General features: G+C 47.8%; 1 protein-coding gene across 1 annotated transcript; it reads right to left on the reverse strand.

Annotated features, from left to right (window-relative positions):
• Nucleotides 1-1,094: 1,094 nt before the first annotated feature.
• On the reverse strand, nucleotides 1,095-2,105 carry LOC143431114 (uncharacterized). The gene is made up of 3 exons (XM_076907628.1): nucleotides 1,773-2,105; nucleotides 1,540-1,661; nucleotides 1,095-1,437 (listed from the first exon to the last, which is right to left on the reverse strand). Exons 1-3 carry the CDS (start codon nucleotides 2,103-2,105, stop codon nucleotides 1,095-1,097), a joined length of 798 nt encoding a protein of 265 aa, XP_076763743.1.
• Nucleotides 2,106-12,378: the final 10,273 nt, after the last annotated feature.

Here is a 12,378-nt window from a genome sequence, read left to right on the forward strand (position 1 = left end):
GCGAGGCGCTTTCGAAACTCGCTCGCTCCTCCCACCGCGGCAAATAAATAATAACGCGGCGTGGCGGTCAGCGGTTCGCTCGGTACGGAACGGATCTGGGATACTCGCGTGTTTCTGAAGAAAAGAAGCAAGAAAAAAAAAAAAAAAGAAGGAAACGCTTTCGCACTTTTCCGCGTTCCACGCTCGTTCTTGCTGGGATTAAATTAATCATTCGTGGGCCCCGCGTCCTGCCGCGGACGCTTCCGATGGGTGAAAGCGTTGCCTCGCGAATGTTCGCCAGCATTTTTTTCACGTTCCTATCTGAAACTCAGAGAACGCAATTAAAAACAACGAACCACGACACATCTAAAAATTACATAACGCGGTTATAATATCTCTTTTTATATAATCTTTCGATATATGGTAATTCTTCAAAGGAGAATTCATATTTCCTTCTTCTCACACATGGTTTAAGCTTACAAATAATCGCACGGTGGAATTTGACGAGCGCCATTCGCCTCGATCCTGGCACGTAGGACGAGAGTGGCGGTCGATCGAAAGAAACGCGTCGGCTCAGGATGAAAAGCAGTTAACGGGGTATCGCGATGAGAAGAGAGAGCGATCCGGCGTCGCGCAGGATCTTTCTCACGGCGCTCCTCTCGCTATAGGGCAAAGATGTCTTGCATACGCCCGACGACACGATTATGATTTATGCCGAATCGAATCGCGGCTGATTTATGAGAACGTAATGTTCTTAACTCTAGGATACGGGGCGATTTCCGAAACGCGCGCCAGCTCAACGTGGAAATAAGTTCAGCTGTCGCTGTGGGCGGTTTCGTCGCGGAAAAATCGCGCTCGTTGAGCACACATCGGCTGTTGATGATCATCAGTGAAGAGAACGAGGAGGCTCTTCATTATTCGTTACGAAAATTTAATTCGCCAGCGTTTTATTAAAGCTTTAGTTAATTCGATTTCACTCAATGCTCGCCAGCTCTCTTCTTTTTTAACCTGGTAGATTATTGATTTTTGGATTGGAAATAAAGAGACTGTTGTCGATTATGATTTATTTCTTCACAAAAAGACACTGATTCTAGTTTAGAAAAATAGATACAGTTTCACTTCTTCTTTCTGCCTTTTCTGCCTCTTCTCTTCCGTCGAACGACGGTTGGATCCTCCAAGGGTGGTCGAGGAAGCTTAGGCGGTGGGCTTCCTAGAGCAAGGCGATCAGCGACTGGAGAAATTCCAGCTACGTCCCTCATCAAGTTCCCTGGTGCAGCTGTGTCCAATAGTTTGTCCATTACAACCGTTTCTATGCTCGCCAAATTGTCACCATTCAGAATATTCATTCTTTCAGACAATCTTTGCGAGTCTTTACTGTTGCACTTGTACTCTGGTCCCTCAGAATTATTTTTGAAGACGAAGCAGTTGGGTGCTAGACCATACGGTGTAACCAGACTTCTGTAAAACGTGAATTCGAGGAGAAAAATCGTGTTGGAAGTTTGTTATAGCGTATATATTGAACTCGAGAGTTTGCATCCTTTATTTTATTTTTTGTTATACCTTCCTAAGTTTGTGACTGTGATAACCAGCTCCAATTGGCCAGCAAAACTGTTGCCAGGGTCCACCAAGTCGAATGGTCCTTTGAATACGAAGGGTGCTGGTTTGGAGATGCATACCAGGCCCTGAAACATAAAACAAGTGACTCGTTTTGCGACAGAAGTTGCATGCATTCATGAAAAAAAGTATTCTTTTTCAAATTTCTATTATAGTGAAAGAGAGAAATAGTTTCTTACCAAGTCGCAAGCACAACCGTTGACGTACGTGTGAACGTGACAGATCGGAAAACCGTCGTCCACCCTGAAAACGCCGATTCTCAGCTTGACTCTCTTCATAGTTTTAACCAGCTGATCGCTCATCATCGAGAAGTGACACGACTGGCCACGCTCGAACTCGTAGACGAACAGTTCCTCATCTTTGACGCGTCGATCGCGCTCGACCACTTCCGTGGCTGGAAAATTCAGGAAGCCGACTTTCACGACCAGCGTCGACCCGCCAGTGTCCGCGTACACGTCTTTATTTAACGTTAACCGGGTTACATAAACGTCCAGAAGATACAATGCGAACATAACGCCGATTTACGTGCCTCGCGCGGTTCCTTCTCTTACTCGCGAGGTTAACGAATACTTGCGAATTTTTCCGAGTGAAGTTGCAACGGTGGTGATAAAAATCCGGCGTTTAATTACTGCCAACTACGCGCCAAGAATTCCACGCGTACGTCCCGCGATTTACGATTTTCCCTCGGAACACAGCCGTTCGAGCGTGCAAGCGCGTTGAAACGACTGCTCGCGGGTTTAAGAAATCCTTCGCATTGAAAATCTCGGTTCACAGGTCACCGCATTAATTACAAAAATCAATTTCACTCTCGTTAACCATCTGCGTTTAGAATTTTTGCTCTCAATTAATTATAAACTCTCTTTCTCAATCTGAACCCTCTTAAATACAACGATCGTTATTACATAGACGAAAAAAATTAATTTGTCTTGTGCAACAGTGAAAGTGGAACATTGAAACATAATCGCAAGAAGATGCGATCGTTGAAAAAAATAATTACACAAGGGGAGAAGCGTTTTATCGAGGGCCTTTAACCGCAGGACAACGCGCGAGCGTTCACGACGCCATTAATACTAAGTATTCGCTCGGTTCACCGAGGTGGGAACTAATTATTGTTATTAAGACGTTCGAGGGCGGGCTCGAGTCATATCCTCGTGTACTCGCGTTATCTCGCTCGTATCTCGCGATCAGGATATCGCGCGGCGAATCTTGCACCGCGTTTTGCACGGATTCCACGCCAGCTTCCGGTGACGGGGGTTGGTTGCGCTCGCGCGCTTCCGTCGGCAGCGACGCCAGGTCGAGCAGTCGCGAGCGGATGGGATCGTTTCGCGATTGAAACGCGTTCACGTAAGGAACGGCGAGATTACGAGCTGCTCGATTCCGTGTTTCGCGCGGTTGCGCAATTTTAAAGGCGATAATGGCTGGTCCCGCGCACCCCTATTAACTTGTCTGTTTTCTCGCGCCCAAATGTGCAATCGCACCGTTCCCTTTGTCCGTCGAGTGCCGGTTAATTCGCGCCTTGTGTTCGTTGCGCAATTTTTAGGGCCACGACGAATGGTTTAGCGGAACGAATCGACGCTCGCCTGTTTCGCACAAGTTGCTGTATAATTGGGGCGGTTTTCTTTGGTTCAGAAGTCACTTTTGCAAATGGATTTCCGTTCATTTTGGTGCTCGGTTGATTTCCAGTTGGTGATTAATGGTTCGAGAGTATTAAATTGAAGATTAATTAAAAAATTCGATACGATATCGTAGTTACTATGTCCAGTTGAAGAATGTGTTGCAACGGTTGCTACGAGATTGGTTAGCGATAAAAATGATGACTCTTTGTATCGTAGGAAACTGTCTCCGTAAACTCCAGCAATCTTTGAATAATTGCTCGTACGTAGACAGAAACATGCGCATCGCAGAAATGGATGCAACATCGTTCGTACATCTGTTCAACTCGACAGTTTGATACAGGATGTCGTGCGAACATCCGTGAAATTTGTGCCACATGCTGATATCGAAACGAAGACAAAATCAAGTAGATACATGAACAGATTGAAATTTATTCAGATAGTTTAAGAGAGCAATTAGTTACTTTTAATTGAGTGCTTCCTGCTCGAAAGTATCTTCTGATGTCTCATGCATACTCGAGCAGAAAATATTTGCGACACTGATAACAGTAGTTTCCAATTTAAGTCCGCGTTGCACGTCATTATCGCACATTTAAATGCACGAAACGTTTCTAGTTTTCACGGTTGTATTTTTAACCGCGATACACATTATTGCGAAGTTCGCTTAGCAACTCGCGAGACGCTCTTGTACAACGCGAGTTGCACCGCGTGTAAAGTCGCTTCTTTATGGAAAAGCCGTTCGCGCGAGGAGATTAGCGATTTTTAATCGGACGTGAGTAACTAACGACGAAACGCGCATCCTGTGTTCGAGGAAAACGTTGCAATCTTGTTGCGATCGAGCGTCGATAGAAATCGCGATCGTTTTTTCGTCGACTCGCGCTACGTCAAGGTCCTGTTCTACGACTCTGATTAAATGTCCCTTGATCCTGGCCGCGATTCTTTCGTCTCGCGCGATCAAAGTCGTTACGCGTTGCAATTTTTGGCGACGGCTCGGAATGCGGTGTAATTTAATCTAATAATTTAATCGTTGGATCGTGCATAATCACACGGCTCATGCAAAATCTCTGCTGAACCGCTGAATAATTATTATATTTACCGTAATAATCGTCGCCAGATTTCCTTCTTGCCATGCATTTTATCTTTTGTCGATCTCTTATCAAATATAATGAAAATAGCGAAACAAGCGTCGCTCAGTAAGCGATTAAGAAACCGTTGAACGGATATTAAAGCCTTTCTCTGCTTCATCTTTATTCTACTTTAAAGTCTGTGCATAAATATTCGTTTTAACAAACTTCCCACGCGTGGCGATCCAAATTCCTTGCACCAGAAAATGGCCTACGACCAGGAGTCGGCGAAACGACATGCAGCCAGAAAACAATCGAACCAAACTCGAGTCAGTGCTCGCCAGAACGAATTTAACGAGCCAGCTGTATCTGCTCCGCGTGGCCAGACACGTCGAGCCTCTCGCGAGGAACGTGCCAGGTCAAGGCGTAGTCTTCACCACGGAAAGTCACGCCTAAGGGAACTAGGAAGTGCGGTACCAGACGTAAGGTAAGGGCGGTCGAGAGTAACGCGATTGCGCGTTTATTCTTATATTATTGCCGCGATAAACAACGCTGTTAACTCTCGACCTGGTACACCGCGGTCTACCGGCTCGATATGATATCTCAATGACGGCTGTTGAATTTGCATCGCATTAGGCGGGCACGTTCGCGCGCGCCGGTTAACAAGAGAAAGTGTTAACGAGGGGGAGAGTGTTAACGAGAGAATGACGCGGTAACAACCGGGAAAAATAGGGGGGCAGTAACGATAAACGCCCCTCGTAATTCTGCCGCGAGACGCTCGCTCGTTAGACTTTTTACAGCCGCCTGGTACCAGGTGAAACCGGAGGCGAACGCGAACGACGCATCTGACGCGGATTTTCTGGATCGTTGCGCGCCGCTGCGGTGTCGCGCAGCGGTGGTTGCTTTGAGTTACGCTCGATGGGATTAATCGGAGACGTGGAAACTGATACCGCATGATTTCGCGCTGTTCTCGCTTTTTCTATGGGGTGTTTACCGATCGCGACTAGAGATGGCTGGCCGCGATACGGGAAAATGTGAGCTTGTACCGATTCGATCCGCGTCTGCGCGCGATCGCTCGTTGGGAAACGTCCAGGCTGTGTCGGGGTTGTTCGCGATAGTTTTATTGGTGATCGAGCAAGTTTTAAGACGCGAGGGTTACTCGAAGCGAGCCTGGTGGTAATCGTAGCGACGAGCAGTTAGAATTCTTTCGACGAGCGGTAAATGGTAATTATTTAACGCGTAATAAGCTGCAGGTATTCTGGGGAATTAAAATTAATTCGGAAATCCGTGTGGCGATATAGTGTCGGTTCTTGGCACGATCGACGCTTAACCCTTTCGAATCTCGTGTTACACGGTGATGCAGGCATTTCTGAGTCATGTTATACGTCAAAGATGTTTCACAGTTACTCGTACAAATACAATACGCGAAAGCAATTCAGAAACTTCAGTAAATTTGTCTTAGACATTTTTTATATTCTCTTTACAAACTCAATTCGCGTAACAAACTATATTTTATCTCCATTCTACACATGTATCTAGTAAGTAAACATTCTTTTCCAAAGATTGATACAATTTAAACACAAAAAAACTTGAAAAATTTCGAAAAAAAGCTATTTAAATCCCCGATTGACCCGTATTAAAATTAAAAAAAATTTGAAACGCTGTATCTCCGAAGATAACAATTTCTACTTAACAAAATTGGACTCGTTAGAAGCTAGGGACCTTCCTCTTGAAAATGAGTTTCGAATCATCCCGATCGAACTTCCGGTTCCCGAGATATCGTCGTGTGAAGAGGAGGGTAATTTTTAATCGGTTACTATCTCTGTCCTCGTCGGGAGGACTCGGACCTCTCGCTCGCACCCCAGTCACTGACCTATCTCACTGAACTGTCACGTGACCTGTCTAGACAGTCAGCTGATTTTTACTATTAGTGCGTACGCGCTTCCTGGAAAAAATGTGGGTCAAGCTCATTCATGAATACCACCCCCCACCACCGCCTCCCGCGCCGTAGTAAGAATGCGAAACTTTGAACCCTTATATCTCAGCAACGGATTGAGATATCGAGATGAAACAAAAACTGCTATCATTGGTATGATTTTCTCTATCTATCAGAGGGGTTTCTATCACCAAATTTCTCGTATTTCTTTTGGAGTTGCCTTGTAACACAGTCGAATATAAAGACACCTCTATCCACCTTCTCTAGCTATTAGAGGGGTTTCTATAACCAAGTTTTTCGTATTTCTTTTGAAGCTGCCTTGTAATATAATTGAATGTAAAGACATTTTATGGAAGATGATGAGAAGCATTTGGGTGTTTTAAGTATTTTTTGATTACGTCAAGACTAGCATTCTCTTTGTGATTAAACGCACTGTTCGCAGGTGTAGAAAATTTCGTGTTCCTTTCAGAGCTGCATAGTCGAGCGCGAACCTTTCTCATGGCATTCCAAAACACCTTCCCCACGAAGTAGACCTTCTGAATCCTCGATGGCAATTAGAATCCAGCATCCCACGCTGCGGCGGCGAGAAACGAGCAACTGAACGCGACTTCCTCGATAGCCGCGCATCAGGCTAGCCCCTAATCCCCCTAAAGACAGACGAAACGTTCGTTCGACGACAAATGAAGCGGCAGAGAGTCCTGGCATCGAGACCGTCAATAGCCCCGACCGCTTGGGCTCGGGATCGGCGTAATCTCGGCTGGGATCGCGTTGAATCCGCAATAAGCGGGACGGAACACGTCTCGCGTTGCCCCGCGGACGGTCGGATAAATTCCACGGGATCGTTCCGCGCCGCTGACAACGATCCCCGTCCGACGGAAAACGTTTCACGCGGCGGACGGTGTTAGTCGCGCAGAAAATCGCCGATAGCTGGAAACCCCGGAATCATAACTTCTCGCGGCGATTACCAAGGGCTTGGCGCGATAAAACCAGGCCCATCCCGCGGCCAGCTTTTCCCTTTCGCCCTCTTAATCCTCTCGCGTACGACCTCGTCTCAGTCGCGCCAGCGATCCTTCGATTACTCTTCGCCCTCCTCTCCACCTTCTCTGCGGTTTCCGCCATCCCTCGTGTCCATCGCGAGAAAAAGATGGTCACCGTTTCGTCGATAACGAACTGGTTAACACGCGTTCATTACCCACAGCCACGTAGATATATTAACCAGTTGAGCAGGAGCCTCGTCACGATCAGATCATTTCTTTCGCTGCGTTTATTTGACTGCGTTGTTGGATACGCGATCAGTCACGCCGTGCTTTATCGAATTTCTATGGAATACCGTCTGCATTGCTCGAAATCATTTGGATAAATAATTGAGGTGAGGATTTAATCAAATAGAATAATGACAGACGAGGACAAAAATAATTTTTAAATCTACACGGATAGTGTGAATGTGTTAAGACACACGATTACCCAAACGCGAGGCCCTCGAACCGCGAAACCATAAACCCAGACACCTCGTCGGAGCATCGAATCGTCCCATCTCGTCTGGGGTGGCAGAACGGGTCCCACTGGCGGAGGGAAACCTAGCCGCGACTGCGAAATTATACAGCCCAGCTTCTTCCGTTAGTCCAGGGTGAGTTTTTCTGAACACCAGGACGGTCCACCCTTAATCTTGGAGGCTCGACTGGCACGGAACAACCGGCAATGGTACACGCCGTGGCGGCATTAGCGTGCTAAGCAGATGCAGATGAAACAAATGGATTCGCCCGGTGACCGTCGTAAATCCACGGTATCGTTGACACGATCCGTACACCCTCGCACGAACCGTGCTACGAACTCTCTCCTCGACGACCTTCTGCCCACCCTGCCCTTTTCCACCTCCTCTTCTCTACCGAGAAACAGCCGCCTCTCAGCGTCCCTCGAGCTAGCCACGATGGTAACCGATTTTGATTTATGCGAAACGGTGACCAGCCGTCCCGATCGATTATTGCCGCTGATAATCGCACCGTGGAAGGCGAAAAATCGCTGGCTGATGGATCTTTAACCGACGCACAACCGACACGGTGAACTCGCGTCCTTTGGCAGCGGGCTGGAAGTGACTCGTGAGATCGGTGATTGGCGCGGGCAGACAAATTTTCTAGATCGAACCTGCCGATTCGAGACACGCGAGGTGGGCATTCCATCGAATTCCTCAGGGAAGAATAATGGTTTCGATGATAGAAATTGAAAGGCGCCTTCTGAGCGATCGTGACGGGGCTCTCGCGAGTCGAGCCGCTTCGAGGAGTCGTTGGTCGAACGCCAGTGCCTCGAGTAACGGGATTTTTTGTTATTCTTCATAATTATAATCTCACGTTAGTGGAAATACATTGCGTAATGAAGTTTGTTATACTTGAAATAGTTGAGAAGCTTTTGAGTGAATCTTGGGAGGTTTTCTTCTTAATTATTCGAAGTAGAAAGGTTTTTATCTCGTTGAAAGGTGTTAGGGGTTGCAAAACTTGTAGAGAGGCAGTATCGAGGCTGGAGACTCATAATTCGCAATTTGTTGGATAATCGAGTGGCAATAAAAATCGTTTAAAATCCGCTGCATGCCTCCTCCAACAATAACCACCGTCGATCGCCAGCCCCATTTATCTCGCGCGAACCGTTCCACTTATCACCGCAATTACCAACGCAGGAAACGATCAGGCTCAGATAAACTGTCTTCCACGGCGGAGCGCAACACTTCTCGCGCGAATAAATAAAGCCCGCTACCTAAGTGCCGTAATAATGAAACGGATCGAGCGTCCCGCGAGAACTGTCTTTATTCCACCGGGTGGCGAGCAGCGGACAAAGAAAACCAGTCGCCTTAAAGTATCAATTAGCGGTCAGCCAGCGCGCGAGCGCGCGATGCACTTTCGTAACGCGAGCGAGCAAGCGAGCGAGCAGACAGTTTTATCCGAGGGCGCGAATTAAAATCCGCGCGCGGCCGATTTCGCAACGCGGGACACCGTTGAACCGTGTCAGCGGCTCGTCGATGCACGATGCATTTCTTTCTTTCTTTTTTCTCCCCACGCGGCTAACCAGCACCTGTAATAAATACGTTGTCTCAATTGGAATTTAATTAATGGAACGCAACCACCGCTTATCACGATCGAGAGCCCATGGTACACCTTCGTTCCATTAACGCCTGTTCCACGGAGTCCCTGAACGGCTATCGATTATTCCCAGGCTTTCCCGAGACCACCTTCGTCCCCATTTTTAATCCGCGTTTAATGAAATTAGACGCTATCGGCTAGATCGACGCGTTGATCGAGGGCGCGCATTGACGATTTGTAACGAGCATGGATGATAAGGTTAATCGACGCGCCAGGTTCATTATATTTAATTGCACACTGTACTGCGTTGATAGCGCTCAAGGTGTGCATCGTACGCTTCGTTCGTAATCTGCGAATTGCACACGTATTACAGATCTGACGCGATGTAAACGGTGCACTTGCACCGTGGTAATTGGTCGGAGTAGATAACCTGCGACAGTGGAAACGGGTAGAAAGAGAATTGCCGTTGAATTGAAATTTGATACAATCCATATTAATGGCGCGCGTTGAGAGATTTGCTGCGTTTGACACTCGATACATTTCCCGCGAGCAAGTTAAGATATTACAGTTCGAATAGGTTGTTTAAAATTCCCGCGGATACAGACGTATCCGCGACGCACGCGCGCGAATTACGCAAAGCTCGACCACTTTTCCGCGGACTTCCACGATTAATCAAACAGAACTCGTTCCCAGTCCCGTTTTGAGCCGAAATAAAATTTCAGAAATCGTATCACTCTCGCTGGGTCGACAGCTGGTAGAATGCGAGCGGTTCGCGAGAGTTTTCGCTTCGATATCTCAATCGATTCTCGACCTACGAATCGTTGTTCAATGGTAACCAAAATTCTGGACAATCTTCACATTTTCTTAAGATCGCGTACGAAAGTGGTAGCAGCAGAAAAAGCAACGTGGTCAGCGTGCGTCGTTCGCCACCGCCCCAAGTCGAACGTGGGGCAGGTCAGGCGAACGTGTGAACCAGTGCACTCGAGCTGGTGGTGGCTCGAAGTAGCCATATTTGCAAGTAAAATCGTTGAAGTTCTTCAGATCGGATCTTAGAAAGAACGACGGTAGATAGATTCAGATTCGAGATCGCTCGAGGAAGAGCTGTAATTAATTGTTGATTCACGATGTTTCGAGGCTGTTACTCGCGATCGTGGCTCGAATAAATTAGAATGAATCGAGAGGGGGGGAGAGGCCAAGCTGAATGAATCGCCGTTTATCATATAAAGTATCGGTCCGCGCAATTTGAGGCGATCGAAAAAAAGCCCCACGCGAGACAGACGTACCTTTGAGGCGTGACCGCCCTCTTGTTAGTCGATTTCTACAAACCGATATTGGAATCGTCCGTTGCGGCTACCAATACCGACACAATGGCCGGAACAATATCGCTGAAGTGCTGTCGGGAATTTACACGTCGCGCGCGCGCAACCGTGGACGTAGAATTACGCGGCCACAGGCTTCTTCGAGACCGGTTTCTACCAAGAAGGATGAAATCGCTTTTGTTCCGATATTACGTGTATTGTTGAGGAGGATCCTTTGTACACCTTTGCACACGCAATCAACTCCACAGAGTCGATACTCTTCGCTGTTTAATTAGAAAACCAGCACCAAGAGTGACCCACGATTTCAACTAATCTTAAAGAATCAATGCAACATGTCTGAGCTTCGACTCTAGCAATGACAACGTTCGTTTAGACAGAAAAGACAGCAGAAAGTATACTTTAAATAGTCGTGGACGTAGTATGCTGTTCTACAAAATCGAAGGTTCTGCTGAAACCACCCCTGCGAGAAGCGAAGCGAGAAGCGTCGCTGGACTCGACACGAGGCTCGTCGCGAGCACGGAGCCACCCTCATAAATAGCGAGCAGCCTCGCGACGTTCATTGAAATGCAAAATATCGGGGATACGATAACGAGCGGCGGGGAAAAGCGCGAGGGGGGGGCGATCGCGGGATGATTTAGCGGGCGCAGCGGCGCGTCTTATTCCGGCTGGGCCGCGTAAATCAAGGATCCTATCCGCGACGGGGACCGCGGTGAGCAATTAATAGCGCGTCCCGTAATGCGCTGTTGGCATGCGAGAGAGCGGATGCGCCGCGTTTATTTACCGATGCGATGAGATATTGGGTCGAGCCGGCTGTATGGGATTCCACGGGGCACCGTGGAATGAGGAAACCGCCGTCGCGAGGCCACTCTCGCGCTCTCCAATTCACGCGCGCTCCAACGATCATCGCTGGTCGCCACTCGCGATACTTCCGGTTAGCGAGTGCGTCGAGGACGCGCGAAACCTCGATCTGGTCTTGCCTTCGAGTATCGTGATATTTTATCGATGAAATCGACGCCTAATCGGTTACCTCGTCAAATTTTTCGAAAGCCTACGAATCCACGGTAGATTGTCTTGGCATTTACAGTGATAAACCAGCACCCTCGAACATCGAGCGGAGTAACAGTTACAGTCGCAGGTGGAATCCACCACCTACTATTCCAGGAATCCAGGACTTGTTACCTCCTACAAGAATACTTTAGCAATCAATTAGAATAACTAAGCGAAGCTCTCCACTAATCACCTTAACACACTCTACAAGCTGGATGCCGTTAGAAACCGCGGACGCGAAGATTCCTCGCGTGATTTTTCGCCTCAAACGAAATCGCTCAACGGATATTCGTGGATCGACGGTAGAAACAATCGAAAAGAAATTCGCGTGACGCTACAAAACTCTGTTCGAGGGAATTTGTTGCTGGCGAACGAGTTTATCGCCTAGCGTTTTCCTCGCGAGAATAACCTGTCGCTCCACCCTCTCGCGCGCAATAAATTCCCTCTGGGAAACGGAAAGGACGGTGCTCTATTTATTGCATTATGCAGCGGGAGCCGGTATCGGTGCATAAGCCGAACGCAGCACGATCAGATTGCGAGCGATCGTAAACATTATTTATCAAACGAAAAATTGGACCCGCGAGATCCAATATCACCGCGTAGCCCACGATAAAAGCGTAATCCGAGGCTGGGACTTCTGGTGGGCGTTTCCTTCGCGGGGACGAAAATAGGGAACCGTGAGAGGCGCACCAGGGAAGAGGGTAATGAAATAGGGGAAAGGAGAGCGCGCGAGAAGGG

The sequence above is a fragment of the Xylocopa sonorina genome, chromosome 17, assembly GCF_050948175.1.
Source record: "Xylocopa sonorina isolate GNS202 chromosome 17, iyXylSono1_principal, whole genome shotgun sequence".
Classification (NCBI taxonomy): domain Eukaryota; kingdom Metazoa; phylum Arthropoda; class Insecta; order Hymenoptera; family Apidae; genus Xylocopa; species Xylocopa sonorina.